General features: G+C 34.3%; 1 protein-coding gene across 1 annotated transcript; it reads right to left on the bottom strand.

Moving 5' to 3' along the window:
• Window positions 1-18,979: 18,979 nt before the first annotated feature.
• On the bottom strand, window positions 18,980-20,182 carry LOC127130007 (zinc finger BED domain-containing protein RICESLEEPER 2-like). The gene has a single exon (XM_051059094.1). It carries the CDS (start codon window positions 20,180-20,182, stop codon window positions 18,980-18,982), a length of 1,203 nt encoding a protein of 400 aa, XP_050915051.1.
• Window positions 20,183-26,812: the final 6,630 nt, after the last annotated feature.

The following is a 26,812-nucleotide window of genomic DNA, read 5'->3' as shown; positions in this document are numbered from 1 at the left end:
TGGGGTGTTAGGATTGGAAATTTGATGCTTGAAAGCATACTTCACCATTAATTCCTCAAACTTCTTATTTCAAAAATGAGTCCCCTCATTACTAATGATAGCCCTAAGTGTTCCATACCTACTGAAAATATTTTTAACCAAAATCTTTGTCACTACCATAGTATCATTAGGGGGTTGCCACTATCTCTATCTACTTAGAAACATGATCTCCAGCTACAAAAATATATGGATTGCCAAAATATTAAGGGAAATTCCTAATTAAATCAATGCCATGTTTCAGTGCAAATAACAAGTGCAATATTATTGTACCTAAGAGACGGGTAGTGTTATAAAGACTATTCAAAAGTTTTTATGAATCTAAGAAATGGTTGTTTAGAGTTGTTTGATTGCTGAAAATAAAATGACAGAAAATAATTTTAGATTTTGGTGTTAATAGTGAGAAAACTTGATGGGGTTAGATTTCATCATCATTATCCTCAAGTATAATCATTGGTCAATAATATGCTCGTCTACATATTAATACACCCACTTGTTTCTCTCATCGCTTCTCATCTTTGACGTCACCAACGTGAGATAAATTGTATACCTAATAGATGACATCTTGCCCTAATAACCAATACAACCGCATTAAATTCCAACAGTAAATTAAGATATCAATTATTAGTATCCGTGCAGATATTAAACTTAACCATGTCTCTAGGAATTATCATCTAATACAAGTAACGACCAACACCTCTCGTATGTCAAGTTCTACCATGGGAGCATATTTTAGGTAGCTAATATAAAACAAGCATTAAGGAAGAAGAATCATCAATATTAAATGTTAAGTAGAATTACATAAATAGTAATGACCATAATTAATACATGAGTATAATGATATCTAGACCTACCCCAAGAAAAGAGAATTAGTTACGCTTACACATTGTATCTTTATAGTTAAACCCTAGAAGAAAAAGGTTGAACGACATATGAAATGATCCATTTAGAATCGCTTGCACCTTCAATCTCCCTCTCCTTTTTCTCTCCTTTAAGAATTAAGAGGAACCTACTTTCTTTATGTACTACATTGAATCCACTAAAACTTCCGTTGAACTGAACATGACACCCCTATTTATAGTCTGGAGAAAGGTTGGCTTGCTAGGCGAACCTCTCATCTTCGCCTAGCGCGCCTACTTTATTCCTTTTTAAGCAATGTCAACTCATCATGCAACTAGCTTTAGCCGCCATAACTTTATATGGACACTGCTCATCTTTGACTAGCACACAAATCTTGTTGAGAATGTATCAAGTGTTAGTGTGGGTAATAGTTCCACATTGGTTGGAAATATGAAGACTTGAGCATTTATAAGTGAGAGAATCCACCCACCTTCAATGCTCCCTAGTGAAAAACTCCCCCAAAAAATCTTTCCTTCACCATGAATTAACTTAGTCTTAAAGTCTTCTCTCGCCTAGCATGCCCATGGACCTGGCCTAGCGAGCCTTGCTTGTAGGAAATGGTCTTGGCAAGGTTTTTGCATGTTGCTTGGTGGTTTTTCAGTCATTTTTCACATGTTTTTGATTAATTTTCAAGCAAAAAGTTCAAACTGTTGTGTTATCACTTTTCAATGATAAATCGGAGTTTTTATATTAATTACTAATAAAATAAATTTATAAGTGCTTACATATTTTACGTATTTTTGGAACTTATCATCTCTTCCAAAGTTATCTTTTTGATTGTCCTCAAACAAAATTCATTAAGATGGTTCATAAATTTTATAATACATGTTTTATGATAGATTAAATAACTAGGTCAATATCTATTGAAAAACATTTGTTTTATGACATGATATTCTTTATATTGTTAGATCATTGCCAACATCATAAATATACAGAAACTATAATAACATGAATATAAACCACTTGTTTGACTAAAGCGAGATTTTAAAATATGTCTAAATCAACATTTAATTATTGGCCTGAATCATAATCTTCCCGAGTATCTCTCAATAGTTATGGTTTCTCTCATGATTGGATAATGCACGAACTATAGTATCACATGATTCATTATCGGTTATTGATCACTACGATATTTCTTTTGGTTATTATATGGTTGAGCATATTGATTTTTCTTTTGATTAAAAAAACCTAAAGATAAGAGAGCAAATTTTATTGACAATTAATTTTTTTAAAAAAAATTCTTTATTTGATTTCACTCGTTATAACATTTTTTTTCTTCTTTTGGTGGTTTTCTTAAGAAATATAAAATGATAGGCTTAAAGTAACATACAAACTATCTTCAACATAAATATTCTAATAGAAAACAAGGTTGTAAAGAAAATTTGATAACTTATTTTATTTCATCATTTAACATCATTTTACAGTACAACCCATAGCTACAAGGTTCATGAAATATATAAATAAAAAAAACAAACACACTATATGAAAATCAAATTATAATATAGAAATCCCATAACTGGATCCTTTTACATACACATACACATTTTAAAAATACAGAAAGGTTTCCTAGGAGAGTCGCATTCACATTCATCACTGTAATTACAATCATCACCGTCCGCTATAATGAAAAAAAATGACAAAAATAAATAAACGTTAGTAAAATATGATAAAATATTAAAATAGAATAAAATATTTTGTACAAAGTAAAGAAGAAAATTTGAAGGAAAAAAATAGCTTACAGTCATAGCTTGTTGTAACAAGAAAGAGAGAAAGAATGATAATCATAAAGTAAATAAATTTGACAATTTTAGCCGTATTTTCCATCCTTAGATATGATATTACTAAATTTAATGTTTTACTTAGATCACTTGTATAGTTTTTTAACACTTATAAAGTTTCTTTAAACGTGGTACGTGAAAATTTGTAAAAATAAATATTTTATAATAATATTTTTTCTATGATTAAATGTCTCTTAAATATATTAATGGGTTCTATTTTCCGTCTTTTCCGTATTTAGAAAAAAGTTCACTTAAAAGAATCCACCTTTTACGCATTTAGAAAGGAGATCACATAAAAAAAATTATTAATCATAAGGTAAGAACTAATTTTTTAAATTAATTTTTAATTATTTCAAAAACTTTATTATTTAAAAAAATCCATAAATTAGAATAATATTTCAAAAACTAATAATTGAATCCTTTTTAAACACAAACACAATTTAAAAACACATAAAGGAAAAGGAATGTTGCATTCAGAATTAGCACTTGAAAACCAATCGACTCCTTCAGCTATAATGAAAAAAAAAGAAATAATAAATATTTCAAAAATGGGATAAAATATTAAAATATTAAAAAATATTTTGTATGAAATAATATATATATATATATATATATATATATATATATATATATATATATATATATATATATATATATATATATATATATATATATATTTGAAAAAAAATGAGCTTACAGTTTAATGGTTTAATGCTCGTCATGAGAAGAAATAGCAAAAAAAAATGTAATAACCATAGTTGTATATTTAAAACAACAAACATTAGTATTAGTAATTGGTACTCGATACATGAAAGATAATATTGGACACATGAATGATAAAATCTCTAATGTCAAATTCATCGCTAAAATCCAATCCAAACACCTGCTTATCTGAAAATATAAACAATAATGTGGGAATGAGATACTGATTTCACTGAACTTATCGATCTAAACTCTCGAGTATCTCACTACCCTTCTACTTGTCAAAATCTACTTGAAAAGTCCATCAGAGTATCTCACTCCCATCCTACACGAACGAGAACCAGCCATATACCTCACATTCACCTCACATGCATATTCGCACAATAAAATATATATCCCATCACGATTCACATTAATGGAATAGATATGTATAAAGCCGATAAAGATGCAGTGATTTTACTTAAAATCAACTTGGGCATCTAAGTACCGTGACTCGCTTGGACTCCATTATAACAAGCAAAGTATCCACTATCGTATAACTCCTATATCGCTCCCACAATCATGACCATTCAGGGCCCTATCATAAGCATAACATCAAAATCCTGTCTATCTTATGACCATCCCACAAGAGCTAAGTCATGCATGTCCTTTGCACTTGAAAATAAGTTTGCATTGCAACCATCCCTTGTAGCTCATAGGCCATAAAATTCACAAGTAGTACTCCGCAATTAAGCATGGTGTATGGATCCTCGGTTGTCCTACTCTATCTTATGAGAACTCGAGTTTGTGTTTCACGAGCATACATTTGGAATTATACATTGAGACTGAGATCTTCACAAATCCCACCCCATATATTTATGTTATGGATACTACATAACTCACATATACTCACGGGTCATAAACAATGCTCCCCCACAATCAAACATAGATTATCGGATCATCATCATCCTACTATCGCTCTATAAGACTCCAATTTTGTTTACTGAGCATACACCAGAAATTTTGTGTTATAGTCCACCTATATTATATATGCACCCCATCTGGCTCCCTAGAAGGTCTCCATGTACCTTCAAGTCACCAACACTCATTACAGATCTAAATATCCATAATAGTGTCAAGTGTCCACGATTTGTTTAAATTGGCCATAAATAATCCAATTTTTCCCTACGATACTTTTAGTATCAAGTAACCATAATCCCTCTGATTATGTTACAAACCTACGCTACTAACCAACTAGGTATTCTATCATGTAGGATGATATTCACAGACACCCTTAACCAATTTCTAAGTTCACACATATCTTGGAAATTTGGGTTCATACATATCATTACCGATCCTCTCAAACCAAAACATATTAAGAGAGCATCATAATTTCACCATGCATCCAAAGTTTCTCATGACACTTAGGCCTACTATTTTCCCTAACAACATGGGGAATCAATAACAACGTGGAATGGGGTTAAGAACACAAGAATTAAAGTTGTAAGCACTTTCCTCGGTGCATTATGGCTTGAGAGAATGGTTAGTGTAAGCCCTAGAGGCCAATACTTTTGGTACTTGTATCGAATTATTTATTAATAATAAAATGCTTCATCTTTATTATGTTTGTTTAATAAAGTCCCTAGAATAGCTAGTCCGTTTAATGTATCAAGTGTGACTTAATCATGAGATCCCATTAAACATAAGGACATTATTCTTAAAGTATCAGTAGTCGAGCTTTATTGTGAAGTGAGATAACATTAAAGCATTAAGACTATCATGTATATAGACCGATGATAACATCTCATGGATCATGGATAAGGAGTTATCAAGTCTTAAACATAGGTATGCATATTAAGAGTAATGTTTATATTGGATTGACCCGCTATGAGAATACTATATAGAATGTTATGCAAAGTGTCATAAGTTATTCTCATGGTGATAATGGTGTATACCACCCTTCAACCTGAAACCACTATGGACCCTAGATGTAGAGTCGAGTGCCTTATTGCTGATCAAATGTCGTCGTAACTAGATGACCATAAAAAAAGTTGATGGGTACTCCACGAAGCATGCTGAGGGACATGAGTGACCTAGATGGAATTTGCCCATCCTACGTAACATGATAAATGTCTACGGGCCCAATATTGAACTGGACAAGGATGACACGGTCTATGCCTTGCGTTCAATATACACATAAGGGCAAAAGAGTAATTATACACATAAGTACTATCACAAAAGGATTTGTCATATCACATGACATTTTCGTGTCTTGGGTAGCAGTGATGTGTTGCTAGATACCGCTCAATGTTTATCATGTTAAATACGTGATTTAATATAATTATCAATGCCGTGAAAACCTACAGGGTCACACACAAAAGGACGGATTGATGAGAGATAGAGTAAATAAGGAACACCGTAAGGTACGATGCACTTAAGTGTATTGTAGAACATCGTAAGGTACGGTGTACTTAAGTAGAATACGAAATATGGTAAGGTACCACGCGCTTAAGTGATTTTGGCATATCATAAGATATGGGCCACATACACTTAAGTGAGCTTTTTAGCTTGCAGCCTACACAAGTGGTTCTATAAATAGAATCCTTATGCAGAAGCGTTTGTTCAGTTGAAATTTCATTTCTCTCTCTCTCTCTCTCTCTCTCTCTCTCTCTCTCTCTCTCTCTCTCTCTCTCTCTCTCGGTGTCTGTCTCTCTCTCTCACACTCAAAGCCTTCATTTGTAGCAGCTAGCACTGAGATTGAAGGAATTCGTTCGTGTGGACTGAGTAGAGGCGTTGTCACCATTCAACGTTCGTGATCACTCCGTAGATCTGCATCAAAGGTTTCAATCACCACAAGAGGTAACGATTCTATCACTAATCATGCCCATTCGTAAGGATCACTAAAGGAGAAAATTTTTAAATTCCGCTGCATTTTGGATCGCTATTCTCCATCAAGAATCCCATGCTATGACCATAATAGGCCTATAACACACACGCTACTCCCTATTTTTTCTTTAGTACTAGATTCCAGGGATATTATGGTCTGGAGGTAACACATGTTACTACCATAATAGGGCCAATGACACCCACGTGTTTTCCTCTTTTCTTCGATCAAAAACTCTTCCCTAACATCCTATCCAAACCCTAACTCTCATACATATATCTTAGGTACGAAATACATCTTATATTACATCAATTTGCAATGAATACAACAACTAATAATCCCAAAACCTAATTCTATAACATGCATCAACAACATTTAAGTTAGGGTTCAAAAAATATGGAAATCATGACTTAGAGGGAAGGGAAACGCACCTCTTTTCTAGGAATGTAGATGTTGAGGGTGCCAATGGTGATGAACCTTTTTGTTATCCTTTTAGTCACATGCAAGAGATTCAAATGTCTTCATCCAATCTTTAATTAAAAAGTTAGAACATCCCAGTGAAATCTTAGTGATAAAATATTCTTTCCATAATCATCACACCTTTTGTGAAAAGTGAAAGGAAGGATTAGTATAGGGAATTAAACCTAATTTACGAATGAGAGTTCATAGAATACTTGCCTTGAGTGATTTCCATATTTGATCGATTTTAGATGCTTACTCTCCCTTCTTTTCATGACATTGTTCATGGAAGAGTATGGTGGATTTGGAAAGCCTTATTCTTTGTCATTTTGTCCTCCCAATCATGTTCTCCTTCTCCAAGGAAAGAATGGAAATTATGATCTCTACTTAAGGGTAATTATATAAACATAAGCCTTGTTCATCCCAAAAGGCAAAAATGCCTTTTTTTTTCACTTAGTTAACAAGTCTTCGCTATGCCATTTGTCTTAAAACATGGACTATTTCCTTAATCATGGTTCCAATCTTAATTAATCAATTCCTTGACGCAATATCCAAAATCATTCTACATAGAAATGACATAAATGCATTTGGTGATAAAATTACTATTTTACCCCAGACCTCCAAAACTTCATCTGTGTCTACATGGACTTTCCAATTATAATTTGGGTTGGGATAATACAATCTTTCCACCTTAAAAGAATTTCGTCCTCTAAATTTGCATTTCACTTACATCTCATGCTAGACGTACTGATGGTCTGCCTCAAGTTTCACGCAGTTTCACGAACAACTTGCACCTCTTCAACATGATTTGCAAACTTACGATTGGATTTTATTTGAACAAGTTTTGATGACAAAAACATTTCATATGCCTTAAGGTGAAAAGTATAACCTTCATCGTCACTTTTTCATATAATTCTTCTTCTATCTTCTCCTCTTTGATTTAGCATGGTTAAGATTCCTAAAATTCCACACGGAAGCTTCTTGGAATAATCCAAACATATCGTTGCTACAGGTGAAACATGTTCATCCTTATAAAAAAAAAGTGTCAAGATTAGGTTTTTTTAAAGGGAATTTGTAAGGGGTTTAACCCCCCTTAATGTGATTTACGGGGTTTTATCCAACCACTAGTATTTAACTGTGGGGTTATTCTGCGGGAGTTCGAAACCTTCTTACTATATAACATTTGTTTGTGGCATTTCTTTTCCTCCTTAAATAAAATAACATTACAAATTTTCTCTTATTTTTGAAAAATTTGTTATTTATAATTTTGGAAGGATCTTTATCCAATTATTTTGAATAATTATACTTTTTAATTTATTGATAAAAGTTATAAGCATGTTATAAATATTACGAGTACACTCAAAAATTTATATAAAAAAAAGAAAAATGTCATAAATAATAGTCTAAAATATTCATAGTCTAAATGAAATATGACAATAAAACCTAAATTTATAATAACCTAAAATAAGTATTCTTTTAAAAGGGAATGTTAACCTAAATGCAGTTCAAAACATACCTAGCTTAATATCAAATGTGACAATACAACGCATTCATAATCACTTAAAAATGAATCTTTTCTTGAAAGAGTCTTCATAAGAAAACATAGAATAAGTAATACTCTTCTGTCTTCTCACTCTTCCAATCAAAACACACGTCAAATCTTGCTAGCATGCATCACATGATTTTCTTGCATTCAAAGACAAATTAGGCTCTAATACAAATCATCCGACTGAAATTAAAAAAATAAAAAGAAGCTTAAATATTTGAAGAATCCAAAAATAAATAAAAATATTATAATAACTAACATTCAATATTGTTAGATATAATTTGAGTTGTATTTAACATACATTTGAATTTCATTTATATTCTAATTAGGATATAAAGCAAGTGTGGTTTAGTTTGTATAGAGATTCATTCATTGCAATCATTTGATCAAAATTCTGTTAAGAAGTTACTCTTTCTCTCTCCATTTTCATCACCTTCATCTTCTTCCTTCTTGTGTACCAACAATTGATATCTAAAATTCTGTTTCAGATGCACGAGAAATACCAAGGGAAACACGAGTGAACGCGACGTGTGTGTGATTGATTTCGTTTCTTGAATTCGCGTTGAATTTACGATCGGAATCGAAATAGAATCACATTTCTTGATTCTGAGAGATTGGCAAACACGGGTGTTTGGTGAGATCTGAGTGAAATCTTGCACAAGATCGAAGATGAAGGGTGGTAACGGTAGCTTGAACACGAAGTTTCTAGTCTTTGATGAAAATAATTGGAATCAATGGATGATTCAGATGCGTGTGTTGTTTGGCGCTCAAGATGTTGTTAATCTTATCAACGACGGTTATGCAACGACTGCAGAGGATGCAACTGAAGCACAAAGGAACACATATAAAGAGATAAGGAAAAAGGATCATAAATCTTTGTTCTACATCCATCGGTGCGTGGATGTGAATTTATTTGAGAAGATTGTTTATTCGACAATGACGAAGGATGCGTGAGACATACTGGTACAATGCTACGACGATGATGCATTAGTGAAGAAGATGAAGCTTCAGAGTCTACGTAAGCAGTATGAGAATCTCAACATGAAGAATAATGAGAAGGTATCTGTTTACATCTCCAAAGTGATTCTGATCATAAATAAGATGAAATCTTGTAGAGAGACTCTCTCTGAATAAGTAATCATTGAAAAGGTACTAAGATCACTTACTCCTCAGTTTGATTACATTGTTGTACCAATTGAACATTCTAAGGATCGAAGCACCGTGAAAATTGAAGAGTTGCAGAGCTATCTAGAGGCACAAGAGTTGCGTCTGAATGAGAGAATCTCTGAAAGAGACGTAGAGCAGGCTCTGAAAGCATCTTCCGGTATGAAGAATTAGAAGCATTCTTGGTCAGAGATCAAGAAGAGACATGTCGGTGTTTATCAAAAGACAAAAGTATCCAAATCTGATGAGAAGAATTATCAGAAGGAAAAGGAGAAGTATGACAAAAAGAAGGTTCAATGCTACTGTTGTAAGAAGTTTGTCACTTTGCTAATGATTTTTGGTCAAACAAAGAAAGGAAATAAGAAGAAGCAAAATACAACCAAAGGTGAGTCTGATGATGATCAGTGTTATTGATGGCTTTTGAATCTGATGGTAGATATTTGGTAGACTGGTGGTATATGGACACTGGCTGCTCAAATCACCTAACTGGAAACAAATAATGGCTGATTAATATTGACTCTAGAAAGAGGAAAAATATCATATTTGTTGATGATAAGTATTTGAATGCTGAAGGAATGAGAAATTTCAAGGTCAGAGTGAAGAATGGAAAAACTGTTATGATCAAGGATGTTTGGTATGTTCCTAGCATGAAGAGCAATCTGATGAGTGTAGGTCATCTAATTGAGAAAGATTTCTCAATTACTCTGGAGGACAATCTCTTGAAGTTGTATGATTATGACCAGAAGTTGATTATACAGTCTGAGCAGGAAAGCAACAAAACATTCAAGGTTAATGTGGAAACATCTGAAACTAAATGTCTTAGTGCAGAAGGCGATGAAGGTAACAGTGAGCTGTGCCACAAGAAATTAGGGCATTTGAAATTTAGAAGCTTATGGCATCTAAATTATAAGAAGATGGTACATGGCATTTCTAAGATTGTGAAGCCTGAGAAGTCATGTGAGATATGCATGAAAGACAAGTAACCAAGATTGCCATTTGAATCAGAAATGGCTCAAAGAGCAAAATATGCTTTGGGGGTAGTGAATTATGATGTATGTGAACCATTTGAAGTACCTTCACTTGGAGTAAATAAGTATTTTATGTCTTTTGTGGGTGAATTCACAAGGATGACATGGGTAACACTCATCAAGTTTAAGAATGAGGTGTTTACCGAGTTTTAAAAGTTCAAGGTGAAGGCTGAAAAATAGTGTGGTCAGAAGCTGAAAATTCTTAGAACTGATGGGGAGGTGAGTACAACTCTACAAATTTCATAAGGTTCTGTGAGGAGAATGTAATTAAGCATGAGTTTACTGCTCCATGCACTCCTTACAACAATGGTCTTGCTGAAAGACAAAACAAAACCTTGTTTGATATGACAAGGAGCATACCAAAGGAGAAGAAACTCCCTCACACCTTGTGAGGAGAAGTTGTTTCCACTACATCATATGTGCTAAACATGTGTCTAACTAAGAAGCTGAAGTAAATGTTTCATTTAGAGAAGTGGACTGGAGATAAGAAAAGTGTGGGCCATCTGAAGTTGTTTGGTTCTATTTGTTACAAAAATATTCCAGATTCTAAGAGAAGGAAGTTGGATGACAGAAACAGAGGTATGTTGCTTGTAGGGTACAACAATACATGTGCTTATAAGCTCTATTGTCATGTCACTAACAAAGTTGAATTTAGAAGAGATGTCATTATGAAAGAATCAGAAGCGTAGGATTGGAATAAGTCTCACTCCAACTCTGGTGCAGTGTTAACACCTGAGTTAACTTTTGAAGATATTTCAGATTCTGAAGGAAAATATGGTTCTGAAGATGAGTCAGAGTTTGAAGGTGACTCTGATGCTGAAGACGGGTCTGACTCTGAGGGTGAATCTGATTCTGATCCAGATTCTAATGATAATCAAGACTCTGGTGGTAATCATGTCTCTGAAGGTGGTCATTCCTCTAAAGATGGACAAGATTATAAAGGTAGTCCAACATATGATATTTTTCCAACATTTGAAGAAGATTCTGAACAAGTTCAGAGATCACAAAGAATAAAATAAATACCCATAAGATTTGCAGAGTTTGACATGGTGCAAGATACTAAGATAGACTATAAAGGGGAAGTTATTCAGTGTTCCATATTGGTAGACTTTGAACCAGTGAGTACCGAATAAGCTCTCGAGAAGAAAGTGTGGCTGAAGGCCATGAAAGAAGAACTTTAGGCTATAGAAAGAAACGAGACTTAGGAGTTGACTGAGCTTCCAAACAACAAGAAAGTCATCAGCGTAACATGGATTTATAAGGTGAAACTAAAACCAGATGAATCAATTGGCAAACACAAAGCAATGTTAGTATACAGAAATATGGTTTAGCTTACTTTGAAGTGTTTACACCTGTAGCTAGACGTGAAACAATTATACTAGTGATTGTTATAACTGCTAGTAGAAATTGGCCTCTAATGCATTTAAATGTTGGGAGTTTTGCAAGTAAAGGTTTAAATATAGAGAAACCCTAAATATTTATTACAGAAGAGATGCAGAGGGAAAACTAACCTTAAAGTAGAAGACAACTGATGAATAGAGGCAAGTGGTGGTTGAGAAGTAGACAACAACAACAACTGGTGAGGAAAACTGAGAGGCAAGTAAACTATGCAGGCACGAAGGTTTCGAAGAATTATGTTGTTTTTCCATCAAAACCTTCTTTCTATTGTTTATTTTTTTTTAAATGGCACTAAAAAACTCAATGAATCTAACTAAAAATAAAACGGAAGAGTTAAAAAATGGGAAGAATTTCATCAAATTATAGTGTTTTAAAACCTTTTAAATAGCTTAATAGTAATTCCACAAAACAAGGAATTCCACTTTTGATTAGTATTTAAGGGGATACGTCGCAATCCCACACGTTTTTTTTAGTGCCCGCACGACGCTTCTTAACCTTAGGTCCTTCTTGATGATTTTCGCGCACCATTCATTATTAACCAATTGGTGGTATTTACAAGGTAACTTATATTGCATTTGGTGTGTAGAACTTCCAAATGCCAAAAACATATTTCACGGCAACTCCCAACATGTACTCTTCTCATACCGACATTGTGCTTGACCTAACTCAATCTTGGAAATTAATATTAATCCATTTAGTTTTATAGTTCTATTGCACTAGATATGTTTGTTCTCTGATCAATTCCCACACTTTAGGGTACAACGTTCAATAGTCCATGTGTACTTGTATGGTTGACACGTCATCTCCTAATTCATTCTTCAGCTTGGTATATCTTCTATTCAGATTCCATCATCAGAGAGTATCAATGGTGATTATTAAACCCTAAGTCTTCAGCTTTATTCAGAGGAAAGACTTGATTAACTTTTTGTGCTTCTTTGATTTCTTGAATCCGTTTTCTTGATGTTATCAAAGGATGTTATATCTTCAAAAGTTGGCATTATCAAAAATGATGTTATCAGGGCTAGGCATATCTTGCTTTATGAACTTTGGTCACTTGCTGATTAAACTTGCAAGCACATGATTTCACACAAACATGGATGAAGTCACTTTTGTTGGATATGTGACTCCATACACAAGAGGGGATGGAAAGGGGGGGTGAAATGTAGAATTTGAAAAAGCGTTGGTTAAAAATAAAATCATTTGAAAAATTAGAGTTTAAAACCATTTTGTCAAACAAATGAGTAAAAAAGAAGCGGAGTAAAAAGATAGATGGAAACCAACGAAAAAAATAATTGAAAAGTAAAAGAGATAAGTGAGAGAGAGAAACACAAAAGATTTATACAAGTTTGATCACTACAAGAAAAATTGTAAGTAACCAGGGGTAAAACCCCTCACTAAATAAACAACTCTGCTGGGGGTTAAACCCTTCGCAACACGCAAAACAAAACAAAATATTATACAAATATCTGGCGCGGGGTTACCCCTCGCAGATATGACAAAAATAATTTTTGAATTTTGAAATTGTAAATTGCGGAGGGTCACCAGTGACATAAATAAGTTGCGCCATAATCTTATTTTCTTGGGCAGACAAAATTCATCATTTTTGAGGTGTAGTCCTTAGCAAAATTTGATTATTCAGATTGTAAGGGTTAGCACTAGCAAGATTTAATTATTAGGACAAATCATTGTTCAGAGTGTTAGGGTAATTAATGAATGGCATTTTATTGTCAAAAATCTGGTAGGGGTTACCCCTTGCAAATCTAAACTTTCAGAATTAGCTAAGGGCTACCTCTCGCAAATTTCGCTATTAATTAAATATGTTTCATTTCTTCTTCTCCACTTACTCAGTAACCCTTCTACCTCCCATTCGTTTTCTCTCTTCTCTTTAACCCATTTAAATCGTACCTTCAAACCTTTCTCAATATTTTGGATTTTGCTTCAAAATCTTCAAGATTTTAATCATTTTAAGGTAAATATTTATATTTAACTTTAATTTTGAATTTATTTTTATTTTACAATAACTTAATACATTTTTTTCACTTTGTTTATCTAAAGGTGTCAATTTATTCATCTAAAGGAGCTTCAAATTAAGGTTGTATATGGTGTTAGTTTTTCTCCATTTAAGATATATATTTTTTCATTTTTAAAATTTGGATATATTTAGTGTTGTTGTTGGTTAATATTGTAAATTTGTGTAAAAAAATTAAAAATAAAAAAATTATATATATTTATTTTATAATATATAAATTTTTTAAGTGATATTTTTGTTGGTTGATAGTGATGTTAATTTTATAATATTGTTAAAGAGTATATGTTTTTTAGTAATGTATATATATGTTTTTTTAAAAATATATGTTTTTTTTATGTGATATTGTCGTTGGTTGTTGATTGATAGTCTGATGTATATGTTTTTTAAAAGAATATGTTAATTGTTTTAATATTGTTAAAAAAAATTGTATGAAAACTTTTTTTAGTAATATATATATATATATATATATATATATATATATATATATATATATATATATATATATATATATATATATATATATATATATATATATATATATATATATATATATATATATATATATATATATATATATATATATATATAATTTTTTTAAAGTATATGTTTATTTAGAAAACAATAAGTATATATATTTAAAAAGTATATTCTTATTTTAGAAAAATATATATGTCTAATTAGAATAAATTTTTATAAGTGTATATGTTTAATATGATTATATATAAGTGAGATATTTATAAAAAAATTGTATATATATTATTTCAAATATAATTATTAAAAGTTAAAATAAATGTTTAAGTTAGTAAGTTAATCTAGAAATACAAATAAATTTTGTTATTATTAATATGATTATATTTAATTTAAAGATATAACTAAATTATTAAATAAGTGACTTAGTGAAAATAAGTTAATAACTTTGTTTGCATGAACACAATTCTTAAACAAAATATTGTATATATTAGTTATATAATATTAGAATGTTAGTATGTCAATAATATATTATGTAAGTTGGAATGTAAAATTTTAGGAAAATAAATTTATAATTAAGTTTTATAATTTTTAAAATTAAAAAAATTAATTATTATAATAATTTTTTATTTTATATGATTATATTATTATATTTATAATAATATAATGATAATATTTTTCATATAAATATTAGTTAGGTGTAATATGTTAAAAAAATATAATCAGTCACTTTGCGAGGGATTAATTTACCCCCTCACAAATACTAAAATGTAGATTCTTTTGTCAAAGACTTACTCCCTAACAAAATACTAACACACTGCGCCCTTTAGCCTGCGCCTATGTCTGCATGTATGCCGTAAAAAATTTAGTGATTTAGTTTTGCGAGGGGGTTAGCACCAAATAAAATAGCGATGTGGCAAACCCCTTGCTATTATTTATAATGATCTGTTTAGTTAGGGGACTTGTCCTCTTACAAATTTTTGTTTTGTGAGTTTTTTTTCTAGTGAGGGGTTTAACCCCAATCTAAACATATTTTTTCTAGTAGTGAATTTAATAACGTTACCTATTTTTGTTCCCAATAATTATTTTTGAGAGTATCAATTAATTTGAGAGATTTTAGAAAAATATGTGTACGAGACTCTTTATACAAAGAAATAAACTATAAAGACTAACTTTCAATCAATTAACAAAAAGAGTTTAGAATAATTATCTTTCAAACATAGATTTTTCATAGACTGATCTCATACCAAAATGGCAGAAGGTTGAAGCGAAGATTGTGTGATTTGGTGTTACATCTAGTTTTATAGGTTGGTGACATTAACCAACCACTGTTACTTCAGTGATGCGTTAATGTCACATAATTCATTTCACTGACTAACTAACTAAATCACAAGGTACTTAGGGCTGGACAAAGGGTCGGGTTGGGCGGGTTCGGGCCCAAAACCACCACCCAACCCAAACCGCGGGTAGTTTTTAAAGGTCCATTTCCGCCCAAATTTAAATACGGTTTTAACGGGTTCGGTTTAGACGGGCCTCGGGTTAATACGGACGAGTATTTCGGGTTAATCCAATATTTAAGCCCAAAAATATTTTTAAATTGTTTCTTAAAAAATTCTTTAAATTTTATTTTACCAATGGATATAAACTAATCTAAAAATTCTATAATTATTCACATGACCAATGGATATAAACTATCAATGTATGGATTTGATGATTAAATATAATATAAACCCAAATTAATACAACATTGAAATATTTTTGTTATCAGTAAATGTTGTCAAATACATAAGTTGCTTGCTGGGAGCACTTTATCTGCTTGCTGGGAGCACTTTATGTGTAAATGCTAATTCTTGACAGGGTGTTTGACAAACATTATCATTTCCAAGAACCTTCACAAAGCTATTGCCAAATTTTGTCAAAATTAAACTACATTTTAGCCACACTAAAAAAAACCACATAAACATATTCAACCATAATATATATTATACTTATTCAGTTATACATATTCAAGTATGGATATTCTCAAAATTGAAAAAAAACAAAAAAGAAATTGAAGTGGACCACATAACCTTTTAAATAAAAATCAAATAAGTATATTAAGACCAATATTAAACAAACATGAAATAAAACAGTGACCCCTGTTAAATACTAAAGTTTAAACAACTTACTTAAATAGAACCAAGAATCACAGATAATCATTAAATAATTTATATACAAATAACACAACAAATAAAATTCTTAGACAAGCATACATCATAAATTGAAACCTAAATCATACACGCATGTCACAAGACAGATGAACATGCATGCCTAGGAAATAGAACACTAAATCAAAACTAAAATTGAAATTGAAACCAAAACCACAACATAGTACAAAATTGGAGATGGTTACTATACAGTGAACATAAAAAAATAGAAAAGGTTAATGATGTGTTTTATAGAGAAATTGTGACAGATAAAATGATTTATGCATTATGCAGAAATTATAATAGATCTATGTTCTTACAAATTACTCTTTCTTCCCAAATTTTAAGTCACCATATAAATGATAACAAAGGTCCTCCATATTGACCTTTTAAAATGATAACTACAGTAAGCATAAAAACAAGAATGTTAAATCATAACACTTACCTTACCTTACCTTGCATTTGTTGCAGACCAAGTTGTTCATGTATAGCCTCTATTGCTGCTCATTTACCAAGTTGATCCTGGCTATATAGTGTATGTTGTTGCTCATTTACCAAGATGTTGTTGCTGCACAAAATGTGATCCAAATATTCTATTGACACATTTGACATAATTGTATAAGCTACATGAAGAGAATAAGAGAATCAGCTACACTTTTTAGCATTGTCTCTATAAACATTGATAAAAACCACACTCAGTTTAGAATAGGTGAGAAAAGTGAATGATTTAGTGTCTAATTTAACAAAAAGGTAGAAGAGAATAGGAGAGGTTACCTTCATTATCTTCAATCTTTCATTTGTGGCTTTCTCTTTTTCAATAGTGAGACAAAATGATGTCAATTTTTGTTGAGAAATTCAAGCATAGTTAATAAAAAATCTCAACAAATGCAATATTTCAATTTGAAGTACAACAGGTGGAGCATCACCATCAACAGGTATTTCAACAGTCTACTGGAACAACCACAAAATAACTTCAGTAGAGTTGTCATCGACAAGAACAACATCGTTAATCTGCAAGAACATACAACTGTAATTTTATATATTGGGCATAATAATTTGACTTAATATGCAAGAATGTAATAAGTTATACTTAACCTATCTTTTTCTGTTAGCAACGACACAATTGAAGCAAAATTCAACGGATTCTGTTACGTAGTAGCCTAGTTATTTTCTTTAAAATCCAAGAGACAAAATATAAGTACATATTCTTCATTCGGCCATTGAGTAGTGATATATATATATATATATATATATATATATATATATATATATATATATATATATATATATATATATATATATATATATATATATATATATATATATATATATATATATATATATATATATATATATGATGCATGACTCCAAAAAATCAAAAAACATAGTTGACCTGGAAAATTGGACAACATACACATTAGTTAACAAAAATAATAATAAAGTAATAAGTAAATAATGATATACAATACATCCATTTCAAGCACAACCCGAAGGTTGTGTCTGAGACTGTGATGATGAGACACCTAATACTCCTTTTACTGCTAAAGACATTTGTTGAAACTCTAAAATAATTAAATAAACAATTTTTAAAAAGGCATAATTATACAACATTACATCATATTTATTAGAAATTCAGTAATAAATTTACCTGTTACAATATCTTCTAAAAGCTCAAAATCTTCCATGAGATTCATATCTTTGAAATAGGTAAAAGAAGGCCTTAACCAATTCTGGGTGCAAATTAAAGGCTCTGCCATTTCAATAGTTAGAGAACTCCTATAGGTTTCTATGACTCTCCCTCCTGTGCTAAAAGAACTTTCATAAGCAACAGTAGACACTGGTGTGGCTAAAATATCTTTAGCCATTGTAGATAAAATAGGATATTCGATTAAATGTCAAAGTTAGGATCCCTTTTGACACACTTACTAGAATTATACACCTAAAGCTCATTTTGTTGATCAATCGAGTCTTACTCCTCTAAATGTTGCTCAAAAGCATCAGCTCTAGCCATAAGTGATGAACGGGCAACAAATGCATTTGTTTCATCATTGGAGACATTATTTCCACCACTACCAAGAGGCTGTGTGGAATTATGTTCTTGGTCATAAGCTTGCTTATACCAATCATACAACTTTTTTAAGTTCTCTTTTATAGATTTTACCAAGTCACTACTAAACTTTGATCCAACTCCATACATGTCCTTAAACGCCCACTCAATGTAACTCAACTTGTATCTTGGATCAAGAATAATACCAAAATATATCATCGTGTTCATCTTATTAGCACTTCCCCAATATCTATTATATTTTTCCATCATATCTCCACCCACACTTGCAAAAAAATCATTTAAGTTCAAAGTAGCTTGCTTTAACTCACAATAAATGGTAGACACTTGGTGAAAACAAGTATGCAAACTCACATTTTAAGAGGTGGAAAAAGTCTTAGTTGCTTTATAGAATAACTTTAGGAAAACTCTAAAAGCCCTAGAAATGTCCCAATCATCATTACTAGGGGGATTACCTTTTCCAAAGAACTCCCTATAGCTCGACTCTTCATCCTCAAGCTTTTCAAAAGCGAGTTGAAACTTCTCTGCAACCTCTAGCATTAAATATGTCATGTTCCAACAAGTTGAAACATCAAGACATACTAATTTTTTGCAAGTTATTCCAGCAAATTTAATGCATTCTTTAAACTTGGTTTCCCTATGAGGGGAGGACTTAACAAATCTAACAACATCTCTAACACTAGTTACAGATAAATGTTTATCTTTCAAACCCTCATTTACCACCAAGTTCAAAATGTGAGCTGAACACCTCATATGAAAACACTCTCCATCCCCCACTAACCCATTCATATTTGTTATTTTTCTCTTTAGATATGTCACAACAACATCATTTGAAGTGGCACTATCAACAGTTATGGTTGACACATTCCTAATTCCCCAATCCCTTAACACTTCTTCAATCTTCCTACCTACAGTTTCACCTTTGTAGTTTGGAATTACGGTAAAGCTTATAATTCTTTTTTGATACTTCCATTCGTTATCCACAAAGTGTGCCGTAAGGGTCAAGTAGTTGAGATTTTGTATAGAAGTCCAACAATCAGTAGTAAGTGCTACCCTATTGCAGTCAGACTTAAAAAAGGCCTTTAACTTTTGTTTTTCATCCAAGTATAGCTGAAAACAGTCCCTAGCTACTGTACGCCTAGATGGGATGGTAAATTGGGGCTGCATTACTTTGGAATAAAATTTAAACCCTTCACCCTCTACTGCACTAAATGGTTGCTTATCTAGAACTACAAAAACTAACAAAGCACTTCTATAAGCTTTCTTGTCAAATCTAGAGCTAACTTGAACCAATTTACCATCTTCAGTTGGGTATGTTAGAATAGTTTGTGTGGGGTTAGTTGACACGACAAGGGGCTTCTTAGGACATTTTAAAATATGGTGGTTCAAATTAGTGGTGTCGTGAGTCCTAGGGTCACACAAGTATTTTTTATGGCAGTGTTTGTAGGCTGCAGTGGGTGCATCAACTAGGTCATCGGGTAATCTAATAAAGTGTTCCCAACAAGCAGATGATTGCCTAGAACCACTTGCACTAGATTTCCTCTTCTTTATAGGTTGCATAGCTAAACCTACTTCATCAATTGGTAGATTTTGATTAGGCTCACCAGTCACTGAAATAAAGAAGGAGCCAATCAAGAACTACCAATCAACAAATAACTGTTCCAATTCATACACCACTAGATTTAAAACTATGATTAACAATAAAAACTTTGTAAAGAGAGTAATAATACTTGATACATAAAAAATAATTGTAAAGAGACAGAACAGAGACAACAATAACCACACCAAAACAAGAACAGTACTTAGAACACCACTACATTGATATATAAGAACCAAAAAGACAACAATAACAATATAAATTCTTAGAATAACACTACTGTTACTAAAACTATAATTAAAATGATTAACAACAAAAATATTTCTTAGAATAAATTCAGCATCCCAATTAAATAAGTGTCATTCTAAATAGTTATTGGAAAGCTGTTAGATACCCAAAAGTGCTTATTTGAGCCATCAATTAAGGGTATCTTTCACTCTATTTCCTTGCTAAATTGTCAAAATCACCTTTGTTTTAGATGAAATGCATTACATTGATAAACAAGCTTGGTGCCTTTGATTTGTGTGTTATTGTCAGGAAGAAGGCATGAAATAATTGAAATTTAAGACACAAGAAAGTTGGCAAAGGAACCAAAGAAAACAAGCATTCATCAGCATGCTCGCTAGGCGAAGGCTGTGGCGAAGCCTGCTCGCTAGGCGAGCGCCCAGCGAAAAGCTCCAGTAAAATGTCAATAAATTCGCCAGGCGAGCTGATAGCGAAGGTGGTAGCGAGTTCGTTCAGTTTTGGTGAAAACCGCAGCCAGCACTCACTCGCTAGGCGAAGCTCTAGCGAGTCCCCAGCGAGCATTCCAGTAGCAAAACCTCTCAACCTCGCTGGGGCGAAGGTTGAAGCGTGTCCTTCGCTAGGCGAAGGTTTGTTCGCTAGGCGAACATGACAGTTTGAGTTAGTCTGTTTTCTCTGGGCGCAGGTGCCTTTGGTGCCACAATTAGACCCTCGCTAGGCGAGCCTTTCTGCTCGCCTAGCGAGCATGACAACCCAGTACTACTCTATAAGTAGCAGGTGCCACTTTTGAGTGCCATACCTTAGTTTTACTTTATTTTTCCAGCTTTTGCTCTAGAGATATTTTTGACCTAGATTTCATTTCTCTTCATCTTGTAACCATCTTCTGCAAAAAGAAGGTGGATTCCCATCCAATCTCGATTATCCGACTTGGATGTTGATCAACCTTCTTCCGAAACTTGCCGACCAAGCTACCATGAAAATGAGTAGCTAAGTCATCCATTTGTCAAGGTTAGATGTAGGTGATTACTAGCTTTGTGTGTAAATGTAAGGATCATCATGTGTAAACTCTTTAATGGTGAATATATGATGAAAACTTTGTTTCTATTTAAAACTCTTTGTGTTGGTTTATGATCGAGAGATGTTTACCAACTCTTGACCTAGGTTTTCATCCAATCTTGTTTGTTAGCTAGAGATAGTAATGAATGATTTTGTTCACCATAAGGTTGAACCAAAAAGTTGTCATTTTGATAGATTGTGTTCGAGAGAAACAATGGATCAAAATGGGAAAACTCACAATGTGTGTTCGAGAGAAACATATTGGGAGGACTTTGTGAAATGATTTATCATCTAAAGGGGTTTATAAGATTGTTGACCGAACAAATACATGCAAAGTGATCATCGAACCCTAACTTTGGCAATATTTCTCATTTAATCAAACCAAAACTTTTACCGCAATTTATTACCTTTTTATGCAAGATAACGTGACAACCAACCAAAACCCTATTGTTACATTGAGCTAGAATTAATACAACCATCGAACGGCGGTGATATCTTACAATCCCTGTGGATACGATAACAAAAACCCGACACGTAAATTTACAACTAACAAAATGGCGCCGTTGCCGGGGATTGTAAATTGATATTGCGAGCATCGCAATGGTTGTTTAAGTTTTAGCTTGTTAATTTTTGACGTGTGCTTGTAATTTGTTTGGTTTAGTGTGCAACTTACGTTTTATGCGAGGGAAAATCCCTGTGGACGAACTTCTTTTTGATCCTGAGATCGAGAGAACCGCAAGGAGGCTCAATAGCAAAACGAGACGTAGGAGGCAACAGGCTAGACAACGCCAAGAGCAAGGAGAAAGTTCTTCAACCACAAATCCACCACCATTCATACCAAACATGGAGCCACAACCACCACCACCTATTTCTACTCCATGCATCAATAGTCCAAGGAACACCGCTCAGTTTGCCAACCACACCGGAAGGCAAGCTGAGATGAAAACGGGAACTCTAAATCTATTATATGGAAGTCCATTCACCGGAATGGACCATGAAGACCCATTTGCTTTTCTCACAAAATTTTATGAGATAGCATTGGCTGCCGGAGTGGATCAGGCTCAGGAGCTTCCGTTGTTCAGACGATTATTTCCCCACGCTTTGCTCGGTAAAGCAAAGGATTGGTACCTAAATCAAACACCAGCCGTAATGACAGACTGGAACGTGTTAGAAGAGAAATTCATCGAAAGATTCTTCTCCCATAACCGGTTCATGGAATCCAAGACGGCCATCTCGGTTTTTTCACAAGGAACTAGTGAATCTTTGAATGAAGCGTGGGAAAGATTCAAGTCCATGCTTCGGAAATGTAAAGGGCATGGATTTGATGAATTGACTCAAATCCATATCTTCAAAAATGGACTTCAACCAAACTGCAAGACGTTGTTGGATGCGACCTCGGGTGGTTCTTTATTGTCAAAAAGTGCCGAAGAAGCTATAAACATTATCAATCGAATGACTCTAAATGATCTTCAGAGTCAAAGTCGAGGAAATTCTTTGAAGAAGGCGGGAGTGCTTGAGCTAGGGACGAACGATGCCATCCTTGCCCAAAACAAGCTCATCTCACAACAAGTGGAACTCTTAACGCAACAAATCAAAGAGTTAAGAGAACCGTCAAAAGCTAAACAAATAGCTTGTTGTGAACTTTGTAAAGGTGAACATGACACCGGATTTTGTCCACCTCCCGGTTTTGATGAAGTAAACTATATGGCCAATCAAAGGGACTATCAACCGAGACAACAACAACAACAACAACAACAACCTTATCAACCGCACCCTCAAAATCAACAACAACAATTCCAAGGGAACCAAGGGTTCCAACCTAGGAGTAACTATTACCATAATCAAGGTTATGGAGGTGGTTCTTCTAGCCGTCAAAACCCTCCACAAAATCCGTATCAATCTCAACAACCGCCGGTCGTAAATTCTAAATTGGAAGAGACATTGACGCAATTCATGCAAATGTCAATGGCCAATCAAAAGAGCAATGACGCGGCTATAAAAAATCTTGAGACTCAAGTTGGGCAACTTGCTAAGCAACTCGCAGAACAACAAACCGGTCCTTCCTTTTTGGCAAACACGCAACCAAATCCTAAGGAGTATTGTAAGGCGATCACAACGAGAAGTGGGAGGGAGTTGATGAGTGAGAATAAAAAACATATTGAGAGAGAAAATGAGGAGGAAATAGTTGAGGAAAATATTGATGGTGAAATGGGGGAGTGGAATGAGAAGGAAGAAGTTGAAAATAACGAAAAGAATGGTGAAGTTGAAAAGAAAAAAAGTGTGGAGATTGAGAAAAATACAAGTGATGAAGTAGTGGTGGAGCCAGTAAAAAAACCTAGATGGAGGAGTTCGAGAATTGCTAAAGGAAAGGAGGTAGTGAGCGCTACTCCAATCCAAAACCTTCCTTATCCTCATGCTCCGTCCAAAAGGGAGAATGAACGACATTACGCCCGGTTCATGGGTATTTTTAAACAATTGCAAATCAACATTCCGTTTGCCGAAGCCTTGGAGCAAATGCCCAAGTATGCCAAATTCATGAAGGACATACTTACAAAAAAAAAGGAGGCACACGGAACCTAAGACAATCTTGCTTGATGCACGATGTAGTGCCATCATTCAAAAAACCCTCCCAAGGAAGGAATCCGATCCGGGACGAGTCGCTCTACCGGTAACCATCAGAGACACCTACATGGGTAATGGCTTGATTGATTTGGGATCTAGCATCAATTTAATTCCATTGTCCATTATCAAAAGATTGGGAAATGTTGATATCAAGCCTGCGAAGATGACTTTGCAACTTGCTGATAAATCTACCACTGCACCATATGGAGTGGCTCAAGACATGTTAGTCAAAGTTGATAAATTCTTCTTCCCGGTTGATTTTATTATTATTGATATGGAAGAGGATGATGATGCTCCGCTCATCCTGGGCCGACCATTCATTAAAACCGCACGCATGATGATAGACGTAGATAACGGTTTGATGAAGGTAAGGGTCCAAAATGAAGAGGTAGCCTTCCATCTTTTTGAAGCCAAAAAGCATCTCAATGATAAACAGGATTCTTTCCGAATCGATGCCACAGAGGAGAAGCTAGTGGAGGTCGCAAACCAGGTTCATATTTCTAATCCTTCCGAAAGACCTCTTATCGGAGTCTACCAACTTTCGACCAAAACTAAAGAAAAAAAGATGGAAGCATGGTTGAATGAATTAGAAGCTTGTGGAGAACTTGTCTATCATAAAGAGACAAGGGAAGGCGTGGATATGACTAATATAGTGGAGGAGCCAAAACTAGAGCCACATTTGAAATATGTGTACCTTGATGATAACTGTACTAAACCCGTGATAATCAGCAATAATTTGTCCACAAACGAAGAGAATCAATTGATGCGGGTGCTGAAGAAGAAAGAGGTTGCCAAACTGGTAGAGGCCGGGATGAATTGTTCTATCGCTGACGGTGAATGGGTGAGCGTTGTGCAAATAGTTCCGAAAAAGGGTGGAATTAGATTTTATCGAAGGTTCATCAAGAACCTCGTGAAGACAACAAAGCCCTTCAGAAAGTTGCTCAACAAAATGGATCCCGGTAGCTCAAACAACAAAGTGGATCGCGGAAGCTGCACAACTTCCGCTTGATGCTCCTCTGTGAGCATCACACCGTCGAGCTTAGCCGACGTTAAACAAGCGCTAGTTGGGAGGCACCCCAACATTGTAAGTATTTACTGTTTTTTGTGTTGTGTTGTGTTGGGTTTCTTTGTGCTTAAACCATGCTGTATGAACATGAATTGCTGCCTTTGAAAAGGCAATTGCTGTCATGCTCGCTTACTGTTCGCTAGGCGAGGCAGTAGCGAGCTGATTCGCTAGCTGCTCACTAGGCGAAGCAGCAGCGAGCGCTGCATGACAGTTTTTATTTAAATCTCAGCAGGGCAACCATTTTGCCCCAAACACAAAATTTTTCTGAAGTGCGACTCTACTGAGGAATTTTTGCAAAGCTCTTCACACTCTCTCACCAACACTCTCTCTTTTCGGTCGATTGCAAACTCTACTCACTTCACATTTCCAAATCCGTGTAACTAAGGTTTGCCCTACTACATTTTTCTTTTTGTTTGAACTCTAAATTTCCAATTTGAATTGCAATTAGGATGAGTGGAGTATGGGAAACATTAGGTGTGCATATGGTAATTTAGGTTTTGCAAATTGGGATTTTAGGTTTTAGAATTGGGGATTTTAGGTTTTGAATGCAAATATGTAATCCCCAATAGCATAGAACGGTTATTTACTTGATAAATCATTAGGTTCTGATGTTGGAACCATTTGAGTATGGGTTTTGGGGGAGAATCTCTGAACATGTTGAAAAACCCCAAAACCCGTAAGGTTCGCTAGCACTCGTTAGGCGAACCTGGGGCGAGCGTTCGCTGACACTTCGCTAGGCGAAGCAGCGGCGAGCATGTCAGTCTTTTGAATATTGCTTTGATGTCTAATCTGTTTGTTTGGTGTGTGTTGTTTCCTCTCATATTTTTTGCAGATGGAATCAAGGTCTGGAGCGTCTAAGAAAAGAAAGGGAGGAAACACTTCCCGGTCTGTACCTATTCAGTTTGATAACGACAAATTTGTCGGCCCGAAGCAGACCGCCAGGTACATTTCTCTGGAGAAACGGAAAATTCTTCCGGAGAAGCGATTCCTCATCAACCCTCAGGGCACGAACAGAACTTTTGCCGGGTTGATTGACACAAAGAAATGGGATCGGTTGATTAATCCCCTGGAGCATTATGACATAGCAACAGTGCGTGAATTTTATGCTAACGCACTGCCTGACGACGAAGAGCCCTTTACTTGGGTATCTAGAGTGGTCGGGCGTCCTGTTCCATTTGATCGGGATGCCATCAACCGAGTCCTTGGGGAACCGCTCCAGCTGGGAGCTGAAGAGAGGGACGCATACCACACTGATTTACGGCTTCACCGTGATGTTCCAGCCATTACTGCCGCCCTGCTATTAAGCGGGAAATCTGTTGAGTTGAACCCATCTGGGGTTCCAATGAGGTATCACCGGGAGGACATGACTCCCATGGCTCAACTGATACTGCTCTTGGTTTTGACCAACATCCAGCCAAAGTCCCACACCTCTACAGTGCCGATCCCAGTGGCACATTTGGTCCATTCTATCCTCACCAACGTCGAGATCGATGTCGCAAGGATCATCGCAAATGAGCTGAAGTCCGTGATCGAGAGCGGGCTAAAGTCGGGGGCTCGTGTTAATTGTCCCCTAGCTTTCCCGTGTTTGATCATGAGTTTGTGCATT

The sequence above is a fragment of the Lathyrus oleraceus genome, chromosome 3 (genome assembly GCF_024323335.1).
Source record: "Lathyrus oleraceus cultivar Zhongwan6 chromosome 3, CAAS_Psat_ZW6_1.0, whole genome shotgun sequence".
Lineage (NCBI taxonomy): Eukaryota > Viridiplantae > Streptophyta > Magnoliopsida > Fabales > Fabaceae > Lathyrus > Lathyrus oleraceus.
Note: the sequence above shows the minus strand (reverse complement) of the source record. Positions and strands in the feature narration are given on the sequence as shown.